Consider the following 14,936-nt stretch of genomic DNA (forward strand, 5'->3'; position numbering starts at 1 on the left):
TTACCTCACTAAATGATTGATATATCCAATTACAATTATTGTATCGCTCCATTATATTCAAAGTGAATTTGTTTCAATCTATTTTCCGCGGTATAAAGTTACGACGCGTATGTGCAATGCCTGGAGAGCAGTGGTGGTTCACCGATTCATCATCTATCTCTTTCTAATTAATCTTTTCTTTATTTTACTATCTTTTCCTTGTCTAAGAAAATGTTGCGCCAATATCTGACTGCGGTATGTTTCGCAATGATTTTCTGGTTGCTGATATCGCCCTTTGTCCGCTCGTAACGCGGGCCCAGGGCAGATTAAAACAGCAAACGCATCTATTTATAGAAAGAGTGGTCGTGTGTGTTGCTCGGATACGTTATGTCGCGCGCGCGAGCACACTGCGTTCGTGCGAGTTCTCTCTCTCTCCTTCTCTCTCTTGTCTTTGGTGTCGAACACAACGGGAAAAGAGAGAGAGAGAGAGGGAGAGAGAAAGAGAGAGAGAGAGAGAGAGAGAGAACAACTACATCACAAAACGGAAGACGTGCTGCATACCAACGGCGACATCGAAAAAAAACCACATTGCGCATCTGCGTCAAATATTTCTGTGTATTTTGTTACGAGGGTGTCATTGGGGTTGACATTTGCCGACCATTATATCCGTTTCTCTACTATCTTGATTTTTTGTTATCGTCTGCTACGTTTGCATGACCTTGCTGCTTGATTGATTTCAAAATCGCAATCTCTCGGCGATAATTGAAATGCTGTCCTCGTAGAGATGCATGTCAATAATTGTGTATTGTCTTGTAAAACATTTCTTACTCCATAGATATTGTGTTCATATTAACTCTAATGCGATTCTCGAATTTCTATGTTTCATTTTTCCTCTCATTTTAACAAACAATAAAGATTTATAATGTTTTAAAAAGAATACGATAATCATTCTTTCTTATTTTATTCATATATGTAATATTTTTTATCATTACTCAAGTGGATACAGTTGGATTGTAGGTAAGCAAAAGAACGCAGCAAAGTGAAATACGTATGTATGCTTGTTGAATATTAGTGGATATTAGTTTTCAGTATAGTAAGCCTATCTATGATGTAGTTACACGATGATAATTTGCGAAGCAAATATCTATCTATTTACCATAAACGTCTAGTCAGTAGTAAAAAATGGAAAGCCTGATTTATTACAATATTTGTTGCCTCGCGGAAAAAAACACGTAACGCAGCGATCAATGTTTCTGCATACCTCTCATCGCGATTGGATTAACGATGCACGATGCGGTAGATACTAGAATCGAGAGTAGACAGCTATTTCTAGAAACAATGCATATATGTATGCATTTTGCCGTTGCAACATGTTAATGCGGGACAATATATTCCAGTAACTATAACTACCGCATGAAAAATACGATTCTTAGGACTCTCATAGCTTTATATAATTTTGTTCTAACCTAAAGAAATGATTAATAAACAAAACGTTTGACATTTATATGAATTTTCTTAAAAATTTCTTTATTTATCTTTCTTCTCTTTTTGGATTTATTTTAATATTAGTATGTATTATTATCATCTTATGATAGATATTTGAGTAGAATAAACACGAGTATGATGGACGGTGTTGTCGATCGAAAGCATGTCGTGACGCGATCTTCGGGCAGCCGTTGACTTGAACCTGCACAGACACGTCTGACAAAATGATACAGAGTTCATCCACCAGCGCCACATATCGTCTGACATATTCAAACTGACGATGCACGGTAAGGTGAACGGCCCGTCGGTTAACGAATGTGCCGTGGCCGTGGTAATAATCGCAGTCTCGTGACCACTAAAAAAATTGATAGCGCAAGCATTTCCTTTTATTAACCTTCATTCACTCGTTGAATTTCAACTTTTCAAATTTATATTTTCTTTTTTTAATATCCGCAGTCATTTCTTTTTGTTCCATCAAAATTCTATATTTAATGGCATAAGAATTGATTTTGCGGTAGTAAGTTATCATATAATTAACGCTAAAGGTGGACTCAGTAATGGACAATTGATTGCTTAAATAATTTCATAAGTGTATGTGTACAACAAATATCTTGTAACTTCTATATACATTTTCATATTTGTTTCAAACTTTGTCAATGTGATCATGATACTTGTATCTTGTCATATGTCATACAAAATTTTCATAAATGTTTAATACTTTTATGAGTAATTGATGATTAAGTAATAGGAATTAAATGCAACAAGAATTGTAGAATCATTTTATCGCTTTCGCAACGGATAAATACAAGTCGACTTAAGATGGTAAATTCGATAATCCTCCAGTGCAAACAAATGGATGTCGCTTTTTGTGTTTCCTAGATAAACGAAATCGAGTATATCGGTTTCCTTTTCTTTTCTTTAAAGGGTAAGTGTGACACGATAAGGGCCACACCTTTGTATCTTTTTTTCAATCTGATAAAAAAAAACCACAGTTATAGCTTATAAGAAGTAAATAACGACTGATAAATTTTCACGCTGGTAAATCCCTCTAAATTTATCAAGCTTTCAATAACTACAGTTTATAACGGAACTGCTTTTTCTCAAAATGGTCAGGGCTGTAAATTTCAGATCGTGCCAAATCGAAAAATCATACAGAGTACGTATGTATACGTGACAGCTTCCAAGTGCATATATCGTCTGATTTATGCGCATGCACGCATCAGCCACAGCTTACAGCAAATTACAAACTCGTACGAAGGTCGAGACGATGAATTAACCCCGTCTAACCTAACTTTTTATACATAAAATAACGGAAGAATATTCAAAGAAGAAATTTAGAAGATTATCCAATTTGTGAATAAAAGAATGGTTTTAAAATCTATGAAAAAACGTGGTTTTCGTAGATATATAAAGGAATAGTATCTGAAAACTGAAATTCCAGAACAGTGTGACGCGCGAAAACGATTTTGTAACGCCTAAGTTTATCGCTCCGAGCATTCCACAAGTTTACGCGCGAACAGGGAGCGGATAGGTGGGTGAATCTTGTGGGTGGGTGATTACTCTTCTGTTAAAGTCGCTACCCGTTGGTATGCTAAGTAATTTTAGCGATGACACACGCGGCAGCGTGGTAGCCCCGCGATTATGAATCGTAATCATGTTATAAATACATGCATAATAAATTCTCACGCAAAAGTGGAGGAGTTCTAAGCCAGCTTCTTCAAATATGATTCACAAAGCATATTTGCATTTTGACAAGTGTTAATGAACTGATAGACAATAGCACACAATTTAGAATACATATACATTTCGAAAGCTATATAGATAGGTGCAAGGTTAGTGATCTTGGTTCTTATTTCTATTAACGCCAAAAGGTTGTTCAACTGTGGAAATTAACGTAGAAACGTATCACGTTGGTAATGTCACTTAAAAGATGACACCGTTGTAACTTGAACTTTTATAACCTGTTTTTAAAGTTCAGCGAACTTCTTTTTGCTTTACCTAGCGAGAAGCAAAAAAGAATGAGAGATAAAACGTGGAGGAGCACGACATTGAGTTAATTACGAGATTAGACGCGAGATGTCATCGATGATCTATCACGATCTTTCCATTTGAAGAATCTCGATGTGCAATTCCTGTGCAATGATGCTTGAACTCTGGGAAACGTTCAATTCCTCTGACGTGCGCTATCTATCCCGCGCGAATCGGCCTTCGTTAACGATCAGTACGGCTCGTAATTTTAGAAATGATAGACCTCGGCTGTTTGGTGTCGTTGTCTCTCGTCTCCTTATGAGACTGAAGGTCGCGATTCTTCTCCTTCCTGCGTCCTTTTGTGCTTTCTGGGAAACGTGTGCGTCGGGTATAATACGTCGCGCGCGTGTCCCCGTCTGCCGATTGGTCGACGCGATGGCGAACGCGAGGTTGTCGCTACGTGAGCTGCGATTCGAGCCAAGTCATTAATATCGTCCGTAGTTGGAGACATACACACTTTTATAACGTCGATGAAATCCATCCAGTCGACCAATTGTTTCCGCGGGCGACTGTTTTGGTTCGTGTCACGGAATAAACCAATTGATTTTTCGATAGCTAAATCAATGGTTTCGATTTCATCGCGTGGACGGAAGAACAGACGACACGACAGGTGGCGCGTTCTCGTCGATAGTACCCCCCAGACGATACTATACCACACACACACACACACATATACATTCATAACGTATTCTGTGCACGTGTTCATACTTAATGCCGAGAGATTAACATCACCTATTGTTAATATCGTATGTTACGAGAGTCGTATTAAAATTACGGTTGACTATCACGTAAGGCCATTAAATCGATGTAACTTTTAAAAGGCCCGCCACTGCTATTTTCGAACGCAAGGTAACCAACATCGGAACATGTAAATAGAATTCAAAACCGAAGATTATAGAGAAGGGAGGAGACCGATCGTGGTGGATAATTATTAGGAACATCGCGATAATTCGTTGTAATTTTAGCGATGATGATACCGAACGATAAACATGTGTACTTTCGTACCTTGAAACGAGCAGCCCCCAGATGCGATCTAGTTCGCGCCGATAGCTTATCGACTATTGGATCACGGATATTTTTATCTGAAACATCTCGTTGCATTAACGTTGGTTCGCGATATCAAAGCGAAAAGCGAGAAATGATAACGTTGATGGAAGTACATATCGCGTACCTTTCCGTTACCGTTCCTTCGTTCTCCCCGTATTTTTCCTTCTCCCTTTTTCTTCTTACGGTTATTGCGCAACGCCCTCTTTTTCCATGGAACGAAAGCGGTTATTGGAATCGGTTTCATTGCCTAACAGCACTTCGTCGATAATATGACCGACGAACTTCTTTTATATCTCGCCGAGCAATAAACGAGCGGTGATCTAACGCGCAATTCGTTTGAAAGGCAATCGCGTTCCGCAGACGAAAAACATCGGTTTCCTAACTGTTTTGTTATCTATCCGCACCTGGCAAACTCGCGTTTTATGCTCTGTGTTGCATGGTCATCGAGTTGCGCACCAGTCGCTCGTCTCTCACCTAAACTCGTGTATGTATATATGTGTGTATACGTGTGCTATCATTGCCGTCACTGAAAACCAATATATTACATTAGTCGTTATTTTTACACGTTTTATGCTGATTCTACACAATAACGAGGACTAATGTTTAAACTGTAGTTAATAAGCATATTTTTCTGCGGTTTAGGCAAACGTAGTGCTATTTTTGGTGCAACAAATATTGAAATATACTGAGGATAGCTCAAACGCCGTAATAATAACGAAAGTTTAAACTACTTTTTACTCTAGCTTCTAATTAAGGTGTCAGTCATGTATTCTCTTTAATAATTAAATAAAAATACAGCCAGAAAGAAATCGTTGCACTGTTTTATCCACTGAGAAAATATTTGAAAAGCATGTACTTTGAATTAAAATAATAATCATGTGACATCAAATTAATGTGTTGAAATCTTTTATTGTTGCAGCTTGTTTCTCTGGACGGACTACACAGTGGAGTGCCGACGCGGACGACACCGACGTTGACGCCAACGACGCTCCGGAGCATCGAGCAAACATTTCTAGAGCTGACCAGCGAGTCAGCGTCGCACAGTCGCGAAGCAGGGTTCGTGCCACCGTTGGTGGAACCTTCGCAACCGACGCCGGCACAAACGCAAAACACGGCGGCGCATCACGTTGTTACCACCACCGTTGCCGCCCCTGTGGCCGCCAATACCACCCTCGTGGACAGTCAACAGACACAGCCACAACAGCCAACCAGACGCAATATGGGTGGCAGAAGGCCTACCAGAACGATCGGGATGACCCCCGAGGAGGAGGAGCGAAGACAGATCCGCAGAGAAAGAAATAAGATGGCAGCAGCTAGATGTCGCAAGCGGAGAATGGATCATACCAATGCCCTGTTAGAAGTATGTAATTGATGAAATCTATTCTGAATTTAATCCTGCTGTTCCCCTCTGAAATAAATGTTATATCTCAATAGATATTGTTAAAATATAGATACTTTATAAGTAATTGATTTCAGTATTGAATTCAAAGATAGTAATCTTACTGCCTTTTGTGAATTTCATGAATAAAAAATATATATTTTAAGATAGATAGATATCTTCAGAAGATATCTGAAGAGATGCAAATACGAGGAAGGGAAGAGAACAGCAAGGTTATCATATCATTCCATTCCATATTTGCGAAATTACAATTGCTGTTTTTTCTGTAATTAGATTTCCTAATGAAAGAAAGAAATATTCTAACGTGGAATATTAATTTATTGACTGCTCCACTGTTTTTGTACAATTCTTAATTCAAGATATGTACGTGTGTACAATCGGTGGCATACATTGTCACTTGTTTTACGTGGATTGGAAGTATCAGTGGCTTGAAATAAAAGTTCATATGTGCAAGATAGACTATAATGTACACTGTATGTGCTAATGTAATTCAAATATTAAGTTGAAAAAATGAAACACGAATTAAACACGACTAATTCATTTGACAGGAGACTGAGGGTTTGGAGCAGAAGAAACAAAGCTTGCAAGAAGAGATTCAGCAGCTACAGCAGGCGAAGGACGAACTGGAATTCATCCTAGAAGCTCACAGAGCGGTCTGTCGACTTCGTTCAGCATCTCCTCCGGATGTGAAACCCGTGATAAAACCAGAGCTTCCGACGGAGGATCAATTCGCCGCTGCGGCTGCAGCTGCAGCCGCCGCAGCTGAAAGCACAAAGCGCGAGTCGGTGAACGTCGCAACGAGACCGAATAGACCGAATTCTTTGCCGGTTGGCTTCGACAATAACAATCGACCAAATTCCCTGTCGATCTTCAGCGAACCAAAAGAAAGGCCGAACACGCTTACATTTAAGACAGTCGAAACACCATCATTCATGAAACCATCATTGGACGTAGCGGGGATGCCAATCACTACGCCAACTAGCGGCATAGCGTTTAATTTCGAGTCGTTGATGGAAGGCGGGACCGGCCTTACTCCAGTTTCAACACCATTGATACCTTCTTGCTCGACGCAGCAAAGAAACAACCTGTCCGCCGTCGATCTCAGCTCTCCGGATGCAAATCCACCGAAGCTAGTGAGTTTGTGACGCCAAGACGACCTCGATTACGGATCGAACGAGGATGATCCCGAATGAGATGATTTTATAAAATGATGTGAGATTCTGGTAATTTTTATACAAAGAAGATTTTCTGCTAGAACCACACATCGTGAAATTCAGTATTTGCGTTTCTGTTATGGATTCACGCATCGTAAAATAAGCTTGTCGAACACATTTCCATCTCTGTAAGAACTTTGGTAAAATTGTCTTTGAGGCTAATAAAAAGGAAAAAGAATAAAAAAGGAAGAAGGAAAAGAATGAGATTTTCCTTGTTAGTAGCGCTTTAAGAACGCATTAAACCGCGTGAACTTTTGGAAGAAGAAGCAAAGTATGTTTTTGCATCATTTAATTGACACGCGAGAGTGTCTAGTGATATATAATATTGTATATTATACGTAATTGTATTTAACTTTTGCGAACGTTTTTACACAGACGAATTAGGATTGTGCAAACCATGCATCGTAATATTGCAACAATTTCTTTTTCTGTTTTTTTTTTCCTTGTAAGAGATTTTCGTCGTACCCCGGCGAAAAATTTCATTTTTTACCAATTACGTAACATCGACCGAAGAGGTATAGCGTTGTTTAGGAATTTAAAACGTTCGATTTTAGCGCTCAAAACCATTATGTAGATTAAGGAGGACGCGTATACGATGGCCATCTTTGATTGCGCTCATGATTTTTCACATCATGTGTATATAGCACAATTCAAGGCTAACGAACTAGCGAATTGATGACGAAATGATGTATGTGTATATACGTATACACGTATATATTTTTTATTGAAAATTTGGTGAATGTTATGTGCCTCGTATTTACGATAAATAAAAACCGCATCGAAACCACTTGCGGTTACGCGTATTAACGGAACATTTTTATGTGCAACTGACGTGTTTGCAAATCTTTCACCCTATAAATGTAATCCCTCCATACATATAATATATATACATACATATATTTTACTATGTATGACATTTTTGCATGATCTTTAAGCAATATTAATATATTTATGCGCGGCTGCTGTTTACGAGGCTGGCCGGTGTTATTTCGATAAGACTTTTTTCTTTCTATTACTTTGTTCTTTATTGTTTTCTTTCCTTTTTTTTTGTTATTATATAGAACTACGCATGTGTATATACGTATTCTTAGAGAAAGAAATCGTTTTACGAGCTGCTCGATTTCAGTCACGTGATCGGCGGCCGCGATAGATGATCGTAAATAAGAAAAGATGATTGTAACGCATCACCGGTAAATGCTGCAATATATTTTGATTAGAGCGAACGAATAAAGGAACGATCGAATATGTAATTTTGTCCAAGAATAATAACAAAGTGTTTTAATTTTTGTGTATCATACTGTTTACTTCACTTTAGACATAGAAGTCACATACGACTGCTCTTTTCTCGTAAACCCTGATCTTAATCCTTAAGTAAGTTGAAAATAATTTTTATAGCGATTTAATTTCTATCTTTGTACAATTAAATCACTAATATCTTAAAATACAACAGATATTTGGTATAAATAATATTGCATATTGTATGCCGAGAAAGATACCTTTTTCATTTCACGTTTTTCTAATAGAATTTTTTAAATTTTCTAATAGAATCCAGTAACTCTTTTAATCGCTTCTGCTTCGTGCATCGAGTCCATTACTTCGTAATGGTCAAATTCTAACGAGAACGTTGCATGCCCTGATGAGATTATTCTTACTGCTTTTGAGTATCCTAGTAACTCGACTAATGGAATAAGGCAGTGGACCACCTGTTTTCATCATTTAAGTTACATTAGTCTCTCTAACCTCAATTTTACTATTGCCTTAAAGGGGAAAAAATACATTACCTTGTTTTGTCTATAGGTATCGATATATTTTACTTCTGCACGTCTTTTCGGCAGGTCTTTCATGATGACGCTTAAATATTCCTCAGGCACCACAATTTCGACTCGCATTACAGGTTCTAGAAGTGTAACTCCAACATCCTTCATCAACTGAAATACATATAGAGAACGATAAGTAAATAGGAAAGAGCTTTTAAAAAGGTAAGGGTCGTGAGTAATTTAACAGTTTCAGAGGAAGATTTAGAAAGATTTTAAAGTATTTCAAGCCATTCAAGGAGGAATTTAAGAGCTCTAAGTAATATAAAGGCTCCAGGGAATGTTCAAGAGATGTACTTAAATTATTTCAAGCATCTGAGAGTCTTTGACAAATCAGAAATTGTTAAGCAATCAAAAAATCTAGAACTCAGGTTGTAAACGTTAAAGATGTTGCAAAACATTTTCTAGGGGATCTGGTTATTTTTAGTCGGAATTATTTTTATAGATTACTTATACATTACTTATATTTGTAAATATTTTATAAGTCACTTATCTCAATATATATAGCTACTTTCCAATATAGTTATAGTATAGTTTCCAATACATCAATACATCAATATAATTAAATTCCAAATAATTAAAAATAACAGTGACTTAATTAAGCTTCGCTACAGAAAATATTTCGTATTTTTTCAATGAATTATTCTTCCAATAAAAGATATTGTTTATTCTATTGCTCCCTCTTTTTAAGCTATCCTTATCAAATTTAATGCCATATTTTTTCACTTGGCCAGAAAATCCTTGTTTCTATCGTTAATGCAATCATTATTTCTATTGTCAACGCTAGAAATATCTCAAACGATTGTTCTCTTTATCAACTGCGTCAGCTTAAAAAAAAAAAACATAATTCCAAATGAACAGCCATTATATTGAAATACGCTGCAAGAAAACAAACGAACGGAAAGATGTAAATCCTAAAGTAACAAAGTCACATAAATACTTCACATTTTCGTGAAATAATTTCGTAATTTCATGGTTGATGGATATGTGTCTCTCTTGTATAGTATCAGTGACAAACCCTTAGAGTATTGGAGCAAGCAGCAATCTCAATCGGGTCGTATTCGTAAAATCTTAGATTCAGATTTATTAGAAAATGTAGGTTACGTTCAATGAACATCATTCAGATTTATTTAGTTGAGCATTGAATTTTAAGTTAATTTTATGGTAAATGATGCACAGGTTATCGAGATACAGGACTTTGAACAACCCCATGGATATGGCACCTCCATCATTTGTCCCTCTGATTCCTCCCAATTCCTGAATATCGAATTACCAGTTTTAGTTGTGGTTATAAAGAACCTAAATCTCCATTGTCGTCTGCAAGTGCAGGTAATTGTGGAATATTCTGAGTATAATCTCATATTAACGACAAATCTTTCATAAACTTCTTCTAATACTAATAAATAGTCAATTCTTTTGTGGTCCGAACAACACTCAATATTTTATCTCGACTAGTATTTTAATAATTAATTTTTTAAAGATGTTTTTGTAATCAGGTGTCTACATTAACATATGTATATCGAATTAATACAAGTAAATTCTCTACTGTAATTTGATATAACCCCATAAAGGGTTAATTTAATTTGGCAAATAAAAATTAAAAGTTGTCTAAACAGAATAGTGAATAACCTATAACATAATATCTGTTGATACAAAAGCTTATGCATTAAACCAGGTGGCAGATAACCAAAATTGCCAGCATCATTTTCAATTTACGAACGCGGAGTCAGAAAAACAAAACTCCAAGGGTGTCATTTGTCGCGTCAAAGTAAAATTTGAGACCGGTTGGAATAAATTAGAACTGGACCTATCGAGTCTAACGCAAACTGCCTTCAAGCAACAATACGCTATAACTCAGAGGATTCAAATTTGCGGTAATTGTCGTTTGCGCAGAGTATACTTTATAGATAAGCACTACGAAGACCAAGAAATTTGCCCTAAATTATATCACAAGTTCTTGGATTCTTATATGTTGAAGTGGGGCATAAGAAGCGTAGAAAGATCTACTCAAACTAACTCAAAAAGAACAAAGAATCGAGTCAAAGGAAACAACAACATCAAGATCTCAAAGCACTTCAGTGCTGATAATTTAAGTAGCGGAGAAACTAGTAGTGCAAAGAATTCTAATCTACGGAAAATAACTGACGAGGATTTTCTGAGAAATTTACAGATTAAAACAGACATAATAATTAATGAATTTTTTGACAGGCAGTCCACGAAACCTCCACGTGTCTTAGAATTAAAACAGAACACTACATTGAAACCGTATGCTTTTCCAACCTTAACCTCAAAACAGAAATCCTTCAACATTGGTATATCTGAAGATACATTGAAGAAAATCGGCGTTCTTCGGACGTTTACGGAGACCTATATATGCAACGAGGACAAACGTAAAGAGACTAATGTTCTAAAAATTATACGGGATAATTGGAAACACAGATACTTTTTTCCTCAGGAAGAATCATTGCCTAACAACGGTTTGTCCGAACAAAATACAAAGAGAACGATGTTGGAACGTAAACCGAAATCTCTGCTTCTATTGTCGGAATTAAAATCTGCGAAGGAAAGAACTTTAGGGTTGCCGAAAAAAAGCACTGAGGTGATTAAACGTAACGAAAGCGATACGGTTATCAATTAATTGACAATTAATGTAATATTAAATAATTTAATAGAAATAGAATGTTGTTTCTTCCGTTTATGGTTGGTACTCCTATAGGTAGACTCAGAAATGGCGATAGAGTACCAAAGCTTCTATTTTATGTACCCTATTATGTTCTCCCGCCATTCACAACTTAGATTATTTCCTTTATTGTGTCTTATATGTACGTAAGAAAAATAAAAATCATAAGAATACTTTTACCTGTCGAGTACACTGTGAAACAGCAGCACTGATTAACGATGGCGTGGTACCAGATCCATATTCTAAACTATGCAATTTAACGCCCATATTTACGACCGGATAACTTAATTTTGGCCCGTGTAAAAGAACTAATTTAACACCATTCCTCACTGCCTTCATTATATGTGCCGGTATAGCATTTAAGCTATCACCATAATTCTGTGATTTATCTAATAATAAAGTCTCCTTTTCTTGGTAGTTCGGTATCAACGACATGATTATTGTAATTTTTAGATTAGCGCTTCCTATCTTATATTCAGTCGAAAAGGTATCTAAAATAGGTTCCTTTATAGTTTCTCTATAGGAGATTTGCAAAGGACCTAAATCAGCATCGACCTTATATTCGGTTCTAATTCTTTCTTTGATAATTTCTAAATGCAGTTCACCCATTCCTCCAAGCACGATCTGACCTGTTTCTTCATTTTGAGTTACTCTTAAACTTGGGTCTTCTCTTTCGAGTTCCTGAAGAGCCTTCTCTAAAAGTGTTTGCGTAGATAACGATGGCGCCTCAACTGAACAAAAAAAGACTGGCTCTAACGTCTTAATATTGTTGTCAAATACTTTCTCTACATCTTCCAGTGCAACACCTTTCTCTGCCCTTAGTTTCTTCTTTGCTTGTTCTGTCGTTGTTCGATCGGTCGTTACTAAATCTCCAGCTGTTGTACTTTTTAATCCCGTTATGGCTGCAATATTGCCACGTGTGATCTTCGGTATTTCTTGGTACTCGTCAGCATACGCGATATACAATTTTCCTACGAGTTCCTTTTCTTCTTTGCGGACGTTATATAGCTTCATGCCTTTTTCTACGCTGCCGCTATAAATTCGAAAAAATGTAATTGGTCCTTTTTGCTTATCGTGGACGACTTTAAATGCCCTGGCGCAAAGTTTGTCATCAAAACAACGGTAATACGCAGAAGATTTAGTTTTATTGGGTGATGGTAAATACAAGAGAACACCGTCCATTAAAGGTTGAACTCCAATATTTTTATAAGAACTACCTAAGAGCACAGGAACACCTTTTCTACTAATAGTTGATCTGTGCAAGGAATCAATTAACATTTGTGGAGTTACTGCATCCAAAGATTCCTGTTCTATTATTATGTTAGCTAATTCATCATCCATGTTGGATAATTTATCTGTTAAGCTTCTACGTTTCTCACTTGCCATTTCCCATAAAGTTGTATCTTCATTCTCAGATAATTTTACTCTGGAATATTTCATACCCATATCTTTCTTTGAAAAGATCAATTTTTCTAAAGTAATAACATCCACAATTCCTTCTAAATTTCCTTTCTCTTTAATTGGAAATTGCGTCGGTAATACTTCTGTGTCTAACTTGGATTCAATAGATTTTAAACTACTGTCAAAATTAGCATCTGCCCTGTCCATCTTATTTACATAAATAATTCTAGGAATATCATATCTGTCAGCTTGTCTGCAGACTGTTAATGTCTGAGCTTCAACACCTGCACTTCCATCTAATATGACTACTGCTCCATCTAATACTTTTAAGGTTTGCTCCACTTCCATAGTGAAGTCAATGTGTCCTGGAGTGTCGATTAAATTAATACGGTAGTTTTTCCATTGAAATGTCACTGCTGCAGAAGTAATGGTTATACCGCGCTGACGTTCTTGATCCATATAATCTGTTACCGTATTCCCATGGTGAACCTCTCCCATATGTTTAATGAGACCAGAATAGTATAACATTCTTTCTGTGGTAGTGGTTTTGCCTGAAAAACAATCGTCAGTATTGTAAATTCATTAAAATAGAGATTTTTATAGGTTATCTATAAAAAGCGTATCACACACGAACCAGCATCGATGTGTGCCAAAATTCCGATGTTTCGAATTTTCGTGATTTCCTGTTCTCCATGTTCATTCTTTACGATTGTTGTGCCTTTTGATACATATCTTTTTTGAAACTTGTTACACCATGGGCGTTTTATTAGCCAAGATGTAAACATGATTTCTAACCTACACGTTTTTGTACATTCGAAATTAAGGGCAAAGTAGAATCACGTGGAGAATTATTATGATTTTGGGATTTATTTAGATATTGAAAATAAAACTAAATCATTCAAAATACTATAATATTGTTTAATTATTTATTATACTGTTTGTAAACTATTACTTATATCTAGCTTTAATAGTTCTTTCACAGTAGTAGCTATTAAATTTTTTCCATTTCCTTCTTTGTAAAGGATGAAGTAAACCACCTCCAGGAGCTCTCCTTTGCATTAATCCTAAGCATAAGTGTATCAATTTATTTACTGTAGATTGAAAATTGCATTGCTATGATTAATCTACCAACCTGCATATTGAGCCATTAGGATCAATGAACTAATTCTCTTTTGTTGCACCTTGCAAAGACCTGTAATCCTACGTGGTAATATGCATCCATCTGATCTAACAAATTGATTTAGGATAAGTACATCCTAAAAGAATCAGTTTAATTATCCAGAGACAAGGAAGATCGTAATACGACAAGATATTAAACTCTTACTGTATGTTTAATGTTAAGACCAGAAGAACAAATAGGACATGCCCCGTTTTTAGGTTTTAAAAACCGCCCTTCATATGGGTCTGGTTTAATCACGGCTTCAATAGTTAATGTGTTTCCTTCTTTCTTTTCTATGACTAAATTCCAAATTATAGGTTAGGAACATCAATTCAAACAATAAATGATGTTATACCTTAATAAATGTAATCATACTCACTTTCCTTAATACGCGTTGTTGGAGATAACGATATATTTCTATGTTGTCCTATCGATAATATATTTTTTCCTAAGTAATTTAAGGCGCGATACAACGTAGCCATTTTAACAGTATTTACAAGATGATCTCCGTTATCGTATAAAAAAAAAAAGTGTATGTACTTCGTTATAGTATACAAAAATTATTAACTGTGTAACATTATTATAAATTAGTAATTATTTTGTTATAGAGATACTTATATGATGTAAATTATTATTTATTTATAATTGTATGTGATTTGTTCTATTGGAGATGAGACATGTTAATTATATGATTGAAACAATATTTTATGCTTACTAAAGAAAGATTCTT

At 36.1% G+C, this 14,936-nt stretch overlaps 4 protein-coding genes across 8 annotated transcripts in view; 2 read left to right on the forward strand and 2 right to left on the reverse strand.

The window, feature by feature from the left end:
* Nucleotides 1-8,444, forward strand: part of kay (transcription factor kayak) — a 35,110-nt gene extending 26,666 nt beyond the window's left edge. For all 4 annotated transcript variants that reach the window (XM_076624111.1, XM_076624112.1, XM_076624110.1 and 1 more), the window contains exons 2-3: nt 5,459-5,899; nt 6,487-8,444. In XM_076624111.1, coding sequence (XP_076480226.1) covers nt 5,459-5,899; nt 6,487-7,083 — 1,038 coding nt within the window. In that variant the 3' untranslated portion in view covers nt 7,084-8,444. The remainder of the gene's footprint in view (nt 1-5,458; nt 5,900-6,486) is intronic.
* On the reverse strand, nt 8,423-13,936 carry mRRF2 (mitochondrial ribosome recycling factor 2). Its single transcript, XM_033343701.2, has 4 exons — nt 13,682-13,936; nt 11,827-13,598; nt 8,934-9,080; nt 8,423-8,855 (listed from the first exon to the last, which is right to left on the reverse strand). Exons 1-4 carry the CDS (start codon nt 13,830-13,832, stop codon nt 8,691-8,693), a joined length of 2,235 nt encoding a protein of 744 aa, XP_033199592.1. The 5' UTR covers nt 13,833-13,936; the 3' UTR covers nt 8,423-8,690.
* Nucleotides 9,839-11,823, forward strand: LOC117161923 (uncharacterized). 2 transcript variants are annotated; one of them, XM_076624109.1, is made up of 4 exons: nt 9,839-10,061; nt 10,146-10,295; nt 10,642-11,356; nt 11,422-11,570. In XM_076624109.1, exons 1-4 carry the CDS (start codon nt 9,939-9,941, stop codon nt 11,436-11,438), a joined length of 1,005 nt encoding a protein of 334 aa, XP_076480224.1. In that variant the 5' UTR covers nt 9,839-9,938; the 3' UTR covers nt 11,439-11,570. The 2 variants fall into 2 exon arrangements, with proteins under 2 accessions (XP_076480224.1, XP_033199593.1); XM_033343702.2 differs by having other exon boundaries at nt 9,859-10,061; nt 10,642-11,823.
* Nucleotides 13,937-13,944: 8 nt separating the features above from the next.
* On the reverse strand, nt 13,945-14,819 carry mRpS18A (mitochondrial ribosomal protein S18A). Its single transcript, XM_033343708.2, has 4 exons — nt 14,586-14,819; nt 14,372-14,505; nt 14,180-14,303; nt 13,945-14,111 (listed from the first exon to the last, which is right to left on the reverse strand). Exons 1-4 carry the CDS (start codon nt 14,686-14,688, stop codon nt 13,996-13,998), a joined length of 477 nt encoding a protein of 158 aa, XP_033199599.1. The 5' UTR covers nt 14,689-14,819; the 3' UTR covers nt 13,945-13,995.
* Between the last annotated feature and the right edge of the window lie 117 nt (nt 14,820-14,936).

The sequence above is a fragment of the Bombus vancouverensis genome, chromosome 14 (genome assembly GCF_051014615.1).
Source record: "Bombus vancouverensis nearcticus chromosome 14, iyBomVanc1_principal, whole genome shotgun sequence".
NCBI classification, from domain to species: Eukaryota; Metazoa; Arthropoda; class Insecta; order Hymenoptera; family Apidae; genus Bombus; species Bombus vancouverensis.

What these genes read in the sequence shown, in the direction of transcription:
- LOC117161923 (XM_033343702.2), top strand. Translation starts at nt 9,939, where the DNA reads ATGGTTGATGGATATGTGTCTCTCTTGTATAGTATCAGTGACAAACCC. An exon ending in ATTCAGATTTATTAGAAAAT is followed by an intron (nt 10,062 to 10,145) that starts GTAGGTTACGTT and finishes AATGATGCACAG; the next exon opens with GTTATCGAGATACAGGACTT. An exon ending in ATTGTCGTCTGCAAGTGCAG is followed by an intron (nt 10,296 to 10,641) that starts GTAATTGTGGAA and finishes GCATTAAACCAG; the next exon opens with GTGGCAGATAACCAAAATTG.
- mRRF2 (XM_033343701.2), bottom strand. Translation starts at nt 13,832, where the DNA reads ATGTTTACATCTTGGCTAATAAAACGCCCATGGTGTAACAAGTTTCAA. An exon ending in TTTGGCACACATCGATGCTG is followed by an intron (nt 13,599 to 13,681) that starts GTTCGTGTGTGA and finishes ATTGTTTTTCAG; the next exon opens with GCAAAACCACTACCACAGAA. An exon ending in ATACCTATAGACAAAACAAG is followed by an intron (nt 8,856 to 8,933) that starts GTAATGTATTTT and finishes TGATGAAAACAG; the next exon opens with GTGGTCCACTGCCTTATTCC.
- mRpS18A (XM_033343708.2), bottom strand. Translation starts at nt 14,688, where the DNA reads ATGGCTACGTTGTATCGCGCCTTAAATTACTTAGGAAAAAATATATTA. An exon ending in GTCTTAACATTAAACATACA is followed by an intron (nt 14,304 to 14,371) that starts GTAAGAGTTTAA and finishes TGATTCTTTTAG; the next exon opens with GATGTACTTATCCTAAATCA. An exon ending in CCTAATGGCTCAATATGCAG is followed by an intron (nt 14,112 to 14,179) that starts GTTGGTAGATTA and finishes ACTTATGCTTAG; the next exon opens with GATTAATGCAAAGGAGAGCT.